We start from the raw sequence: 15286 nt of genomic DNA on the forward strand, positions 1-15286 counted from the left end.
TGCAGGAAGTCTGCTTCACCCTCTCTCTCTGCCTGCCTCTCTACCTACTTGTGATCCCTGTCTGTCAAGTAAATAAATAAAATCTTAAAAAAAAAAAAAATCAACAGGGCCACTCATCAAAAAGGTGACAGTCGTCCATCCAGCCAGTGTCTACTGTCTACCCCCGAGCACCTTACCCCCACTGATCACTAGGTAGGAAAAAAGAAAACAAAGCAAATAAAGAAATTAAAAAAAAAAAAGTCAAACTGTATCTTGTACGTTTCAGCTGTCATCCTTTGGAGAAATCTACTCTGCTCAAAGCCCCAGATCCAAGCTGGGTTTTGCATGCCTGCTTTCCTGCGCAGACAAGACCCTCTCCAGGGATGACAGCGGAGCAAGACAAGGCAGCTCCTTCAGCAGCACCCAGAGCCCCACCCAGAACAGAGGACGTGGCTGCAGGTGAAGTCAGAATTCCTTTTTGGTAAGAAATGCAATTTTTGGATGAGGTGTGCGGCAAATTCTGGCTCCTTTTCCTCCTCACTTTCCTGTCGGCAAATAAACTTGTTCGAGTGAGTGAGTCAAACTTGTTCTTGGAGAAGGAGGTGCCAGGACACTGGAACCAGCTGTGCTTACTTAATAACAGACCAGACTGTACTTTCTGGCCCCTTTCCTTAATGTTCCTTAATGTTCCTCCCAAACCAAGAGCCCCAAGCCTTTGAGTTTCTGTTTGTGGAGAAAGTGCCTGAGGAGAGCCCAGCTAGTGTACCTGTCAAAAAAAGGGGGAGGGGGCTCTATAATTTTCCATTTTCATTGCTTCCCAGACTTCATCTCCCCAGAGGGCATTAGTAAGTCTTGAGTCATCTCCACTGAGGACAGAATAAAAAAGAAGTCATTTATATTTGGACAAATGGATTCAGCTTTAATTTAAAGTTCTGCTTTAAATTTATTTTATTATTTATTATTTTATTATTAAGTATAATTTAAAGGTCCACTTGACCTAACTGTCGAAGGCCTGGCCTCTCAACCCCACTCCATTGTCAAGGTCCCTGAGAACATGGGGGTTTAACGTTGAATCCTCAGGCGCTTTGTTCAGGAAATGTTTGTTGAGTTAAACTGGAAAACTTCTTGAAGGGGAAGCTGACAGGATTTGGGGGAAATGGTGGAACCCTGCCTCTGGGAGACACGTCTCTAAGTGAGTGAATCCTCACCCAAATCTCTAGCAACTCACATGCTTTGTCCACAGTATTCACCTCAAATACCTTTGATTCACCTCAAATACAAGTCCTTTGAGGATCTGAGAACTCTAATTTTCTCTCTTCAGCTTTCTAACAGACTCGGGTCCTTTGGGGCCTCACTCTTTTCTGCACACGATAAAAATTTGCTGGAGGCGGCAGGATGGAACTGGAGGGTAGAAAGGTAAAGATCAGTAAATGGTCTCGTGACGTACACAGTTGCCCCAAGAGGGTCCCCCTCCCCGGAGGGCAGCCTGCCAGAAGGCTGCCCAGTATGCCCAGAACGGGTTATCAGCCCCATCATGTGTCTCTATCAACATGAACCCTCTCCCTGCGGTTCTTCCAGAAGATAGGGCTCTCCACCGGCTCCCCACCTACTGAGCACATGGTGGAAGACCTAGACAGTGGCCTCGGGATATTTCGTCAAAGGATCTGCTCTGTTCACCCTCGACTCACCCCAGACCATAAAAGCTCCAGTCCCCAGAGATCACCACAATAGTTACTGAATACTTTTGAGGAGGGCTTATCTAGTAGAGGGAAAGGGCCATCTCTTTGGTCGGGGCCTCCTACCCGTGCTCTTGCAGTCCTGACAATGCAGAACACTGCCCTGCCCTCCACAACCCTGCCAACCACAAGCCTCACCAGCAGCACCCCCACCATTAGCCGCTCTCTAGCCTAGAAGTGGGGAGATGGGGTTGCTTGGACCAGCAGAGACAATGTGGTCAAGGGCATTTGGAATCAGCTTGAGTGGGTGGGGGCCCAGGGGAGGTGGGGGTGAGACTCCAGGTCATACCTCCTGGATGACATTGTAATCATTTCCAGCATGGAATGTTGTCAACCTTTGCTACCCACTCATTAGCTCTGAGTTTCTTTTCCTTGTCCCCAGTCCACTCCTTACAAGGCAATATGGACTTACCGATGGAAAATCCAAGCAGGTTTTGAAAAACTCTATTCCAACAAGCTCTGATCTTTGAAAATGTCAGTCTGTGACCTGATTCCACGCCCAGCTCCCTTCAGAGGTCTAGGTGACCCAGGTGTGTGAGGCTTTGGTCTCTGCATGGCTACAGGATGATTTCCCCTCCTGTAGGAAAGCGGGCAACATTGTTTCTCGTAACTTAGTTTCTGTTACTTCTATTTATTCCTTGTCCTTTATATATCTAGTCTCCAGGAAGTCCACTGCATTGACTTCCTGGAGATTAGATATATAGATATATATAAAATCTCCAAATACAAATGAAAGAAAGCGCAAACCCCTCAGGGAGATGCAAATTAAAACCATAATAAAATATCACCTTACATGGGTGCCTGGCTGGCTCAGTCAGAGGAGCATATGACTCTTGATCTCAGGGTTGTGAGATCAATCCCCGTGTTGGGTTTAGAGTTTACTTAATAAATAAATATTTTTAAAAATATTTATCACTGTACACCTGTGAGAATGGCTAAAATCAAAAAGACAAGAAATAACAGGTGAAGAAGGATCTCTCATGAAATGTTGGTGAGAATGTGAATTAGTAGAATCACTGTGGAAAACAATATGGAGTTTCCTCAAAAAATTAAAAATAGAAACATCAGGAGCATCTGGGTGGCTCAGTCGATTAAGCGTCTGCCTTTGGCTCAGGTCATGATTTTGTAGTCCTGAGGATATAGCCCCATGGTAGGCTCCCTGCTTAGCAAGGAGTCTGCTTCTCCCTCTCCCTCTGCTGCTCCCCTGCTCACTCTCTCTCTCAAATCAATAAATAAAATCTTTTTAAAAATTAGAACTACTGTATTACCCAGTAATCCACTTCTGGGCATTTACCCAAAGAAAACAAAAACACTAGTTCGAAAAGATATATACATTCTTCTGTTTATTGCAGCGTTATTTACAATAGCCAAGATATGGAAGCAAACCAACCATCTATCCATAGATAAATGGATAAAGAATAGATGGTGTGTCCATATAGAGATAAGAATAGACACACACACACGTGTATACACACACACACACACACACACACACACACACAGGAATATTACTCAACCATAAAAAAGGATGAGGGTTTTGTCATTTGTGACAACACAGATGGACCCAGGAGGGTTTATGTTGAGTGAAATAAGTCAGACTAAGAAAGACAAAGATCACACGATTTCACTTATATGTGGAATCTAAAACAAACAAACAAACAAACAAAATGAATAAACACGAAAAGCAGAATCAAACCAATAAATACAGAGAATAAACTGATGGTTGCCAGAGGGAAAGAAGGGGGGAGGAGGGGCAAAATGGGGGAAGGAGAGTGGAAGATACAGGTTTCCAGACCTCATGGGATGAATAAGTCACCATGATGAAAGGTACAACGCAGGGAAAACAGTCAATGGTATTAAAACAGTGTTGCATGGTGACGTTGCATGGTGACAAGCATAGCACAATGTGTAGAGATGTCCAACTGCTATATTATACACCTGAAACTGATGCAACATTGTATATCAGCTACATTCAAAAGCATTAAAAAAAAAATACGGAAGCCCTTTCCGGAGTCCCCAGTCACCAGCGTGCTGGTGTTTTTACAAAGAACTACATCGTCAGCACATTGTTTTTGCATGAACACACATTCATTCTACTGCTTGTTAAACTTGTCTGTTAAAACCCCAAAGGTCCCAACCTGAAGGACATTAAGTGAATTAATCAGTGCATTCAAAGATGATTATTTCCTGGCCGTAAGAGCTACCGAGACTACCCTGGGAAGAGGGTTTGAACTCCCAGACCAGGGGGCCCTTCAGAGATCCCTCTGCAGATAAAAGAGGCCCAGCAAGGTGATGGTTCCCCGGACGATAGAACTTACCACATTATAAAAGGAATATTCTTAAAACATGATAGCTAAAGCACCAAGACTTGTCTTTGTCTTCAAATAAGTGCACTTGCAGACAGGAAGTCTCTGCAAGAACCAGGGCAGTTGTAGACTCTGTCCTGGGTCCCTGGGCTGGCTTCAGAGCCAGAGGGCAGCCCTTGCTCTACCAAGCAGCATGCCAAAGTTAATAATTGGCCTGGCCGAGTACATGGCAGATCAGGCTGTTTTTGTGTGCCCGTTTTTCTATTTTACGTAAATCACCCCGGACATGTTTGAATCAACCTACCGGTGATGCACCTTTGATCAATAGATTTTAGACAAAAGTGGTTTTTGAGTCCAAAGATCAGGGCTGGGTTGACCTGCAGGGCAGATCCAGGGTGTATAAAAACAGGGGCAAGGCGCGGGCTGATAGAAGAGCAATCACCACCAAGTCCGTCATCGCAGCAAGGGCTCAGCTGAAGGCTGGCCGAGGCATCAGGAGTGAGGATGGAGCAAGGAATGAATGCCCTTCATGACTTTGGGATCCAGTCAACGCACTACCTCCAGGTGAATTACCAGGACTCTCAGGATTGGTTCATCTTGGTGTCCATGATCGCAGACCTCAGAAATGCCTTCTATGTCCTCTTCCCCATCTGGTTCCATCTCCGTGAAGCTGTAGGCATCAAGCTCCTCTGGGTAGCGGTGATTGGAGACTGGCTCAACCTCGTCTTTAAGTGGTGAGTAAGAGCCAGACAGAGAGGAGATCGGCAAGGGAAGAGGCTGGCACTCTCTCTGGAAATGTCTGTCCATTGGAAGTTGCCTTCTCCGTGCTATTCGGGAAGCCACGGGCTACTCCCCTCCCAACTTTGGATCATCCACTTAAAGAGGGAAGACAGAGAAAACCCTGTCCATGAGTTGAAGACACAGGCAAGGCTATTTCATGTGGATGGAAGGCCAGCTGTTCGACTTAGTGAAAAGGCTGATGTATAGCTTATAAGCGAAGAAGTACAGTTTTATTACTTTGAAGCAGGATTGGTAACATAAAGATAGATGGATGAAAGATGGTGTATGAAAACAGGAAACGTGTTGGTAACTTAAAAATCCATGGCATGGATGGGGCGCCTGGGTGGCTCAGAGGGTTAAAGCCTCTGCCTTCGGCTCAGATCATGATCCCAGAGTCCTGGGATCAAGCCCTGCATCGGGCTCCCTGCTCATCGGGGAACCTGCTTCCCCTCCTCTCTCTCTGCATGCCTCTCTTCCCACTTGTGATCTCTGTCTGTCAAGTAAATAAATAAAATCTTTAAAAAAAAAAATCCATTGGATGGAAAAATGAGAAGCAATCCAGAGAACTGGGCTCCAGCCCTCGTTCAGCCACCCACCAGCTTTACATCCTGGGCAAATCAAAGCCACTCTCTGAGTTTCTGTTTTATAATCTGTAAACTTAGGTTATCTCTGGGACCTTAATAATAATTCTAGTTAACATTTATTGAGCTTTTAATAGGTACTAGGCCATGTGCCAAGAGCTTTGCTGTGGGGTTGTTGCTACAATATAACAGATGAAGAGACAGAGGCATTGAGATAAGTGACCACAACTCGATCAACATGGTGGTCAACAGGCAGAGGCAGCACTGAAGCTCAGGCAGGCTGATTTCAGAGGCAAGGTTCTTAAGAACTAGGTTATAGTCAATGCTGATGAACTGACTGTCTCAGGGGGCAGATGGTAGTCCTAATTTTAGCATTTGTCAATTTTTCCATCTTTGGGGTCACTTTCAATCTACTGATGGGTCATGCTTGCAAAAATTCTATATCTTTTACAATGGTTGGCCAGTACCAGTTGACTCCAGCATATGACTGGTTTGGCTTCTATTTCCACATCTAGAAAATAAAGAGCTTGGGCCAGCTAAGACCTTTACCATCCCTAAACTATCTATGTTTACTGTCAAGTGATTCAGAAGATGCTTCTAGGTCTAATATTCTTTGGCCATAAACAATAAATGTCTTTTAGTATCCAAAAAAAAATTTGTCATGGCGTTTAGAGGACCAACGTGTATCAATTGATTCTGAAACCTCTGTTGAGAGGTTGAAGAACTAAATGCTGTCTGTAATACCCCTATTCAGCAGCATGACCCTAAAAAGTAAACAGGTAAAGGGTTATTTTAAACATCTGATCTCAGTTGAAGGACCATGGATTTTCTCTTGAGTTGGCAGAGGTCAGAGTTAGTGGCTATCTCTGATGTCGGTGAAAAATCACTATTCAAGTCCTGGAGGGGCTGAACCTTGACACCTGTTTCCACAGTGAAAAGCATATCTAGTGCTTTATCTAGTACTTTTAAAAGGGAAGTGGTTTGGGGCACCTGGGTGGCTCAGTGGGTTAAGTAAGCCTCTGCCTTTGGCTCAGGTCATGATCTCAGGGTCCTGGGATCAAGCCCCGAATGGGGCTCTCTGCTCATCGGGAAGCATGCTTCCCCCTCTCTCTCTGCCTGCCTCTCTGCCTACTTGTGATCTCTCTCTCTCTTAAAAAAAAAAAAAATAATAATAATAAAGGGGAAGTGGTTTGTCTGGGCTGTACCCTCTTCCAAGGCACAGAGAATACAAAGTAGTGCCTGAAACTATCTCTGTCCTTACAGAGAGCAATTCTTATGGCAAGGAGGCCACATCTCCTGAGGGTGACTGTCCCTGGGGTCCAGGCACATTATCTGATGTGGGAGGAACCCCAGGACTCCCTGAGACCTGGCGGAAGAGCATAGGGACCTGGCAGGATTTGCAAGTCCAAGGTGCAAACTGTGGTTCTTTTTTTTTTTTTTTAAAGATTTTATTTACTTATTTATTTGACAGAGATCACAAGTAGGCAGAGAGGCAGGCAGAGAGAGTGGGAAGCGGGCTCCCCGCTGAGCAGAGAGCCCGATGCAGGGCTCCATCCCAGGACCCTGAGATCACGACCTGAGCCGAAGGCAGAGGCTTAACCCACTGAGCCACCCAGGCGTCCCGCAAACTGTAGTTCTGTATGTGTCCTTCCTGGACCAGTTCTTCCTGGGGTTTAAAAAAAGTCACAGAGCTTCCATTAATATGGATTTTTAGGATCTCGGGTTTATTTCTGTTTGAGTAAATACTACTTTCGAGTCGTTCCAAATTCAAACGTTATATAAAGGATGTACCAGGATAAGTCTCCCTCCCCTACCACTCACCAGCCACCCCATTCCCCTTCTTGGAGGCAGCCAAAGCTAATAGTTTTCTGTTTCAGATCACATGAATCTTCTCACACTACTCCCTTTTCCCCAAGGTGTGGGCTTCAGGCAAAAGCGTTCCTTCAGTAACTCCAGATGCTGGTTCTGCTTTTCTATAGGATTCTGTTTGGACAGCGTCCATACTGGTGGGTCATGGACACAGATTACTACCGCAACACATCTGTGCCGCTGATAAAGCAGTTTCCAGTCACCTGCGAGACTGGACCAGGTGAGAGTCCCCGCCCCAGTAGAGACAGAAGCTGGGTGGACCTCGCTCACTGTGGCCACCTCTCAGCAGTCACTGTAGATGAAGCTGTCTTTGAGGGGACAGGAGGAGGACCGCTCCTTCAAGCTTTAGTCAGTCTTCAGTTGGGTACAACTCCATGTTAATTTAATTCAAGGAGGCCCCCTGAAGAGCACATCTCTGCTGATTTAGAAATCTGCCTAATGTTTCCAGAATCTGAATGGCTAGTCCAGAGAGGCAAGGGTATTCTTATAGGCAAAGGGCTCATGAGAGTAATGGCATTGTGGCCCTTCATCCGGGGAGGGAAATCAGGAGAAGGCTAAGCCCCTGGTTTATTCTTCCCCAAGGACCGGCCAAGTAGAGGTATCTTCCTGAACCGACTGTCCAATCCCACACCATGTTTGTGCTTTTTTTTTTTTTTTAAGATTTTATTTATTCATTCAACAGAGATCACAAGTAGGCAGAAAGGCAGGCAGAGAGAGAGAATGAAGCAGGCTCCCCACGGAGCAGAGAGCCCAAGGCAGGGCTCCATCCCAGAACCCTGAGATCATGACCTGAGCTGAAGGCAGAGGCTTTAACCCACTGAGCCACCCAGGCGCCCCATGTTTGTGCTTTACTAGACACAACCAAACAGTTCTTATACAATCCAATGATAGATTAGATTTCCTTTTTTGGTAGGCAATGGACTATCCAACCGCTTCACTCACCCTTAAGTCTTGGTGCCAGCATCCCTTCCTCAGGGACCCATCCCTAACTCCCAAACTAGGGCATGGCCCTTAGTTATTTCTTCTTGCAAACCCTTTGCTCACTTCAGAGCATATTCGTTCACTTTATTTATTTATTTATTTAATTTAAGTTTTTTAAAATTTCATTTTATTTAAGTTTTATTTATTGAGCACCTACACCATGCCAGACATTGTTCTAAGTACTTGGAGTACCTTTAGTGAATAAAAGAGACAAAGATTGCTGTCCTTGTGCAGCTGAAGTTTGAATGGTGTGTGTGTGTGTGTGCGCGCGCACGCACGCGCACACAATATACACATTCATATTTCATGAGTAAAAGATAAAGGATTTTAGAAAAAGAGGAAGATGACTAGGAGGAGGAGGAGAGGAGGAAGAAGGAGCAAAGGAGGAGGAGGAGGGGGAGGAGGAAGAGAAAAGGAAAGGCAAGGCGTTATCTCTGGGATGCCCTGGCAAGCCGACTCAGATGTAGATTAGCATGCAAGAGTCCGTGTGTTGAATGTGGGGGGAACCCAGTTTGTCAGAAAGATGGAGCACAAGCAGGGGGCGCGACAGAGAGAGAGGGAGAAGCAGGCTCCCCACTGAGCAGGAGCCCCATGAGGGGCTCAATCCCAGGACCCTGGGATCATGACCTGAGCTGAAATCAGACGCTTAACTAATGGAGCCACCCAGGCGCCCCTAGATATTTGTTTGATAAATGACTAAAGGGATGAATGGGTGGATGGCAGGATTTGTGGATGGATGTATGGATGAAAGGCTGGAAAGATGGGTGGTGGATGGACAGAGAGTTGGATGGATAGTTGGACAGAAATATGGGTGGGTGGGTGGGTGGATGATAGATAGAGGACATGCCCTAGCAGTGTCCCAGATGGAGACTTTTTTTTTTTTAATTTATTTGTCAGAGAGAGAGAGAGCACAGGCAGACAGAGTGGCAGGCAGAGTCAGAAGGAGAAGCAGGCTCCCTGCCGAGCAAGGAGCTGGATGTGGGACTCGATCCCAGGACGCTGGGATCATGACCTGAGCCGAAGGCAGCCGCTCAACGAACTGAGCCACCCAGGCGTCCCGAGACTTAAGATTTTATTTATTTGACAGAGAGAGACATCGAGAGAGTGAACACTAAACAGGGGCAGAGGGAGAGTGAGAGGGAAAAGCAGGTTTCCTACTGAACAGGGAGCCTGATGTGGGGCTCGATCCCAGGACCCTGGGATCATGACCTGAGCCAAAGGCAGACGCATAATGACAGAGGCCCCCAGGCGCCCCTAGGTGGAGACTTTTTACCTTTAGTTCATCCATTCCTCTCTTCCCTACCCTTTAGGGAGTCCCTCTGGTCATGCCATGGGCACAGCGGGTGTATACTATGTGATGGTCACATCCACCCTGGCTATCTTCCGGGGGAAGAAAAAACCAACCTACAGATTTCGGTAAGAACTCAGCACTGGGGACTGGCGTGGAGGGCAGGAGGTGACTGTCTCTGTAAATGGACATACCACTTGCTCTTCCCTACATTCCACACCACTGGCCCACCCGGCCTTGGGCTGGTAGTGAGCCGAGTGGTGGCATTTCTGCTGAGGGCAAGCATGAAGGTCACAGGATGTCAGGGCTTAAAGGGACCTACAAGCCCAACTCCTCCCTTTACAGATAAGGAAACAAGGCCCAACCCGGTAATGGGGACTTCTCAAGATCAGACAGCGTCCTACTGGCAGGGTTTAAATAAAAACCCACTTCTGCACCAACCAAAGAGTCGCCTTGTCCAGGTAGAAAAACAAAGGCACATAAGACATTCCTACTACAGAGTTCTGAGCACACAGCCACTGTGCAAATGGTTAATTATCACAGATGTAAAATAGGGGAGCTTAATGTTCACGGGTGCAAGCGTTCACCACGTGACACGGGCATCTCCGAGCTTTGGAGTACGGGCTTCGAATTTATAAAAATTCTTCGGACAGCACCTCGGTTGGCCAGGCTCTGGCGTTCCTTCCAGGGCTGTCCTCGCTAAGGGATGTGTACCCGGGTGCTGTTCTGACCGCCTCTCCTCTTGCAGGTGCTTGAACGTCGCTTTGTGGTTGGGATTCTGGGCCGTGCAGCTGAACGTCTGTCTGTCCCGAATCTACCTCGCCGCTCATTTTCCCCATCAGGTTGTTGCCGGAGTCCTGTCAGGTATCAGCTGCTCTGGCTTTCTCCCTTCCCGCCCCTCCTATCCCGTGTCTCCGCAGCTGGGACAAAATCCCAGCATGCCAGTCGTGCTCTGGGTGTCATCAGTGTTGTTAGCGTTTCAGCGGGCTGAATGGGAAGGGTCTGGAAACTCTTCATTTCTACAGGAGTGCCCAGATCTATGCAATTCAAAGTGTTTCAGAAAAGTTGCAATACATCAAGTTCATTTACTCAATTGAATTAGCTGGAAATTTCCTTTTCATATTCTTTATCTCTTACTGATCTTCAGCTGAAACTGCCCCTGGTTCTGTTTTTGGGTTTTGTTTTGTTGTTTTGTTTTTTAAGATTTTATTTCTTTATTTAGAGAGAGAGTGGGGAAAGGGCAGAGGGAGGGGGGGAAACCTCAGACAGACTCCGCACTGAGAATGAAGCCAGATATGGGGTTCAAGCTCAGGATCCTGAGATCATGACCTGAGCTGAAATCAAGAGTGGGATGCCTAACTGACTGAGCCACCCAGGCACCCTGGTCCTTAGTTTAGTTTTAAGGAAATCTACCAAATTTAACAAATGAACAGGGTCCTAGAAAAGCTCTTTATTTGGGTAAATCAACTTTCAAATCCACAGTTGGTCTTTCTTATAGGACCAGAGTTTTGAATACAGTTGATAACTGAACAACACAGGGGTTAGAAGCACTGACCCTCTATGCACTCGAAAATCCACATATACCTCTGAACCTATGAATAGCCTAGTGTATCGTCCTGGACCCGCAAGGACGACAAGAAGCCCCAGTTCAGATGTATCTTCTCTCTCTTTATTTCCGCAAGTCTACACACTTATATACATTTACAGGACCAATCAGCGAGCAGGGTACAGGAGGGAGCGAATCAGGCTGTGTACCTAAACAAGCAACTTCGCTAGCAACCAATGCTGTTTACTTCCTCTTTGGGTGTTCCGCTTAGTCTCACGAGGCAATCCTAACCTGGCAACTAGCCAGGCACCATCTTTTAATGGCGGAGGCCGCCCTGGCCAGGGGCCTGCCTCCGACATAGTGTTAGCTGGAAGCCTTACCGATAACATAAACAGTCAATTAACACATATTTTGTATATTATTTGTATTATACCCTGTATTCTTACAATAAAGCAAGCGAGAGAAAGAAAATGTTATTCAGAAAATCATCAGGAGCAGGGGTACCTGAGTGCCTCAGTTAGTTAAGAGTCTGCCTCTGGCTCAGGTCCTGATCTCAGAGTCGTGGGGCTCCCTGCTCAGCGGGGAGTGTGCTTCTTTCTTTGCCCCACTTCCTGCTCATGCTACCTGGCACTTTCTCTCTCAAATAAATACATAATATCTTAAAAAAAAAAAAAAGAAAAAAGAAAATCAGCAGGAAGAGATAATACATTTACGGGGATCTACTGTGGTTATCAAAAAAAAATCTGCGTATAGATAGACCCTCCTAGTTCAAACTCATGTTGTTCAAGGGTCAACTATACTTGTGTTGTCTTAGATCCCATTTTTAATTGGCTGAAAAGACTTAGGTTAAGCATAAGAAAGACTTTCTTTACATTGTGGGAGGTCCTGGAATAAATATAAGACCTGGAATGTAAGAATAGAAGACCTTAAGGACATTGTAGAATCTCCCCCCTGGAGATGGGTGAGAGCAGATCAGCAGATGGGTAGCATTACAAGAAGAGTGTGGAGTCCAAGGGAGCTAAGGGTTTCACAACCACCACAGAAGTAAGGCAGCCTACTGGGTGCCCTGTTTGAGAAGGAGCCTGAAAGCCATGTTACATGAAAGACCTGAGAAGGTATAGGTTAGAGATGAGAATAATTGTCTTCAAATGCATTTTCTACAGAGGTTCTAGATTTACAACTTCACTCCTACAGAAATAACGGAGACCAACAGATGGGATGGGGCGGCGGGGACACAAGGAAGATTTTTTGATAATTCATTCAAAGATGAAATGGGCTGCCCAAGTGGGAGTGAGCTCTCTACCCCTGTGGGTATTCAAGTAGAAACATGAGGGCCCCGATAGGAAGCACGAGTGCAGTGAGAGAATGTATGCGACATGCCTCTTCCGTCTTCCCATCCACCTACGTACGGGAATCAAGCAGGTGACGCTCTAATCTGGCACCTGAGATTTAATGTCACAATGGCAGGATGGATGGTAGGTCATCCATGGCTCCGAACCCACCCCCCACCGCCCCGACAGCTGAAGGGCTGGAGTCTTCCCTACTTCTCACAGCCATTCTTTCTCCCATACAGGCATTGCTGTGGCTGAAACTTTCCGCCACATCCAGAGCATCTACAACGCCAGCCTCAAGAAGTACTTCCTCGTCACCTTCTTCTTGTTCGGCTTTGCCATTGGATTTTACCTGCTACTCAAGGGGCTCGGCGTAGACCTCCTGTGGACGCTGGAGAAAGCCAAGAGATGGTGCCAGCGGCCGGAATGGGTCCACATTGACACCACGCCCTTCGCCAGCCTCCTCAAGAACGTGGGGACCCTCTTCGGCCTGGGGCTGGCTCTCAACTCCAGCATGTACAGGGAGAGCTGCAAGGGAAAGCTCAGCAAATGGTTCCCGTTCCGCCTCTGCTGCATCGTGGTCTCTCTTGTTCTCCTGCACCTCTTTGACTCTCTGAAGCCCCCGTCCCAAGTGGAGCTGATCTTCTACGTCCTGTCCTTCTGCAAGAGTGCGGCCGTGCCCCTGGCATCTGTCAGCCTCATCCCTTACTGCCTTGCCCGGGTCCTGGGCCAGCCGGACAAGAAGTCTTTGTAAGGGCCTCGGAGCCTGCAGAGTTCAAGTTCAACTACCGACAGACCAAGCCAACCCCTGAGGGAGGCTAGGGTCTTCTGCCAGCCCAGAGGCCAGAGGTGCTGGAGTCAGCCCGGCGACCCCTCCCTCCTTTGCAATTCTAATTGTATTGGGTGGGGTTTTTTTTTGGAAAGCAAATAAGGCTAGTTGAGAAAGCCTTATCTGTTAGGAGTTGGGTCCTTCTGGATTTTTCCCTGAAGACTTACTTGCTCTTCTTTGAGATAACACGAAAGTGAGACTTCCAGGTAGGGCCTGCTCGCCACCCAGGTTGGGGATCTCAACTGAGAATTTTCTGCCTGTCCCCATCCTTACACAGAAAAGGGAAAGGAGAAAGGAGCGGTGGACTTGACAGAGAAAGAAGGATGATGGGTTAAGGAAGACTTTTTCATATCCTGCACATCTTGTAAATTATGTTATACAATATCTAAATGGCTTTGATTATATTTGAGTCTTTAGGTAAGGCACTCTTAATAGTGGAGGACCAACTTAGAGTATAATTAATGGGTAATTAGTGGGGTGATTCTGCTTCTTATATTTTTCTGTTATATATCCAAGGTCTTTGCATTTACCGGGATTCCTGAATGGCCGCAGTAACCTTGATTTGTACTGGGTCAGAGCATTCAGATATAATCAATTTCTCCTCTATCACCCTAGATCTCCCTCCTTGTTAGCCTTGCTCTGCTTTCCCTAGAATTTTCCACTGGTTCCACATCCTGTCGGATACAGAGATGCCTAAAAGCAGCTCTGGGGCAGTGCTTGTGTATGGTTTAGTTAAACTCTGAAATCTTGGACAAAAAAGCGAGGAGAAGGCAGGAGAGGCAAGGAATCCTCTCCCCAGAAGGTCACTCCAATGTTACTTTTGATTCCTACAGGGTAAATATGACTCCTTTCTCTATCCCAAGACAACCAAAAGCACATTCTTAGAGGAAAAGCCAGCTTTCCTTTGCCTGTTCTTAAGTCTCAGCTGATTCGCAGAATATGTCTTAAAAAGAATGTTTAAGCCTATTTATTTGAGAGTCCTTGTTTTTACTACTAATTATACAGTTCACCATATATTACCATTCACACCAGCCATCCTGGTCATAACATCTTTGAAAAGGAAAATATATATGTGCAGTATTTTATTAAAACAACATTTTATTTAAGAACGAAGTCTTGCTGATTACTGTATTTTAGATGCAATTCGATCTGAAGGTTCTAATTCTGGCTCGGCTAAATTTCTAGCTCTTTTTCTATTTCCCTAAACAAATCATTTAGTCTCTGTGTACCTATATTTTCCCTTCGGAGAAAGAGAGTCTGGGGCTGGCCAGGAGTGCCCGCGGAGCTGGGGGGCCTACAAAGTGTCCACGGGGGCACAGATAGTGTGGAGGGCATCGGCCAAGATTGAACATTAGTTACCAGACCACAACAGGTCAGCAGGAGTGGCTTAAAGGGATCAAGCTGTAACTTAAAGACAAATACACAGGGTCATTAACCAAACCAAGCAATCAGGGAATATAAGTCACAGCAGCAGAAAAAGACCAGGTAGACTCTGGAATCCAGGAAGCTGGTATCAGCAAGGTTTGGGGTTATGGTTAAAGAAAGTCAAAACAGGGGCCCCTGGGTGTCTCAGTGGGTTAAAGCCTCTGCCTTCGGCTCAGGTCATCATCAGGGTCCTGGGATCAAGCCCCACATCGGGCTCTCTGCTTGGCGGGCAGTCTGCTCCCCACCCTCCTTCTCTCTGCCTGCCTCTCTGCCTACTTGTGATCTCTGTCTGTCAAATAAATAAATAAAATCTTAAAAAAAAAAAAAAAGAAAGAAAGTCAAAACAGAATGAGTCGTAGCAACACGGAAACCTCAAGGGACTTCTTGAAGTTTTCTCCCCAAATGATTCATTTCATCCTGGGTGCGGGGACACCCCCTCCAAAGGCCTAGCCCTGGATCTAGGAAGACATCTGCTCACTTCCTTCAGAACTTTGGAAAGCGTGTCTTCAGGAAAGTAGAGTCCTCCTTCTGGATTTGGGTTCTTAAGGGGCCATGTAGCCCCTCGGAGACTCTACTGGCCTTCCAGACGGAGAAGGGAATGGTCTTGTTCTGTCTAAACTGAGCACCATTGCTCC

At 46.4% G+C, this 15286-nt stretch overlaps 1 protein-coding gene and 1 long non-coding RNA gene across 3 annotated transcripts; one reads left to right on the forward strand and one right to left on the reverse strand.

Moving 5' to 3' along the window:
* Positions 1 to 668: 668 nt before the first annotated feature.
* LOC101675581 lies at positions 669 to 4183 on the reverse strand. Its single transcript, XR_200836.3, has 3 exons — positions 4034 to 4183; positions 2128 to 2292; positions 669 to 1380 (listed from the first exon to the last, which is right to left on the reverse strand). It is a non-coding gene; the product is annotated as an uncharacterized LOC101675581 (long non-coding RNA).
* A 117-nt stretch (positions 4184 to 4300) lies between these two features.
* G6PC1 (glucose-6-phosphatase catalytic subunit 1) lies at positions 4301 to 14847 on the forward strand. 2 transcript variants are annotated; one of them, XM_004772628.3, is made up of 5 exons: positions 4301 to 4585; positions 7362 to 7471; positions 9543 to 9648; positions 10269 to 10384; positions 12640 to 14847. In XM_004772628.3, exons 1-5 carry the CDS (start codon positions 4542 to 4544, stop codon positions 13149 to 13151), a joined length of 888 nt encoding a protein of 295 aa, XP_004772685.1. In that variant the 5' UTR covers positions 4301 to 4541; the 3' UTR covers positions 13152 to 14847. The 2 variants fall into 2 exon arrangements, with proteins under 2 accessions (XP_004772685.1, XP_004772684.1); XM_004772627.3 differs by having other exon boundaries at positions 4303 to 4755.
* Positions 14848 to 15286: the final 439 nt, after the last annotated feature.

The sequence above is a fragment of the Mustela putorius genome, unplaced genomic scaffold, assembly GCF_011764305.1.
Source record: "Mustela putorius furo isolate JIRA1106 unplaced genomic scaffold, ASM1176430v1.1 tig00000487_pilon_pilon_pilon, whole genome shotgun sequence".
NCBI classification, from domain to species: domain Eukaryota; kingdom Metazoa; phylum Chordata; class Mammalia; order Carnivora; family Mustelidae; genus Mustela; species Mustela putorius.

Coding starts and splice junctions, on each gene's coding strand:
- G6PC1 (XM_004772627.3), top strand. CDS start 4,526: ATGGAGCAAGGAATGAATGCCCTTCATGACTTTGGGATCCAGTCAACG. Junction 9,649..10,268: donor AAACCAACCTACAGATTTCG/GTAAGAACTCAG, acceptor CTCCTCTTGCAG/GTGCTTGAACGTCGCTTTGT. Junction 10,385..12,639: donor TGTTGCCGGAGTCCTGTCAG/GTATCAGCTGCT, acceptor TCTCCCATACAG/GCATTGCTGTGGCTGAAACT.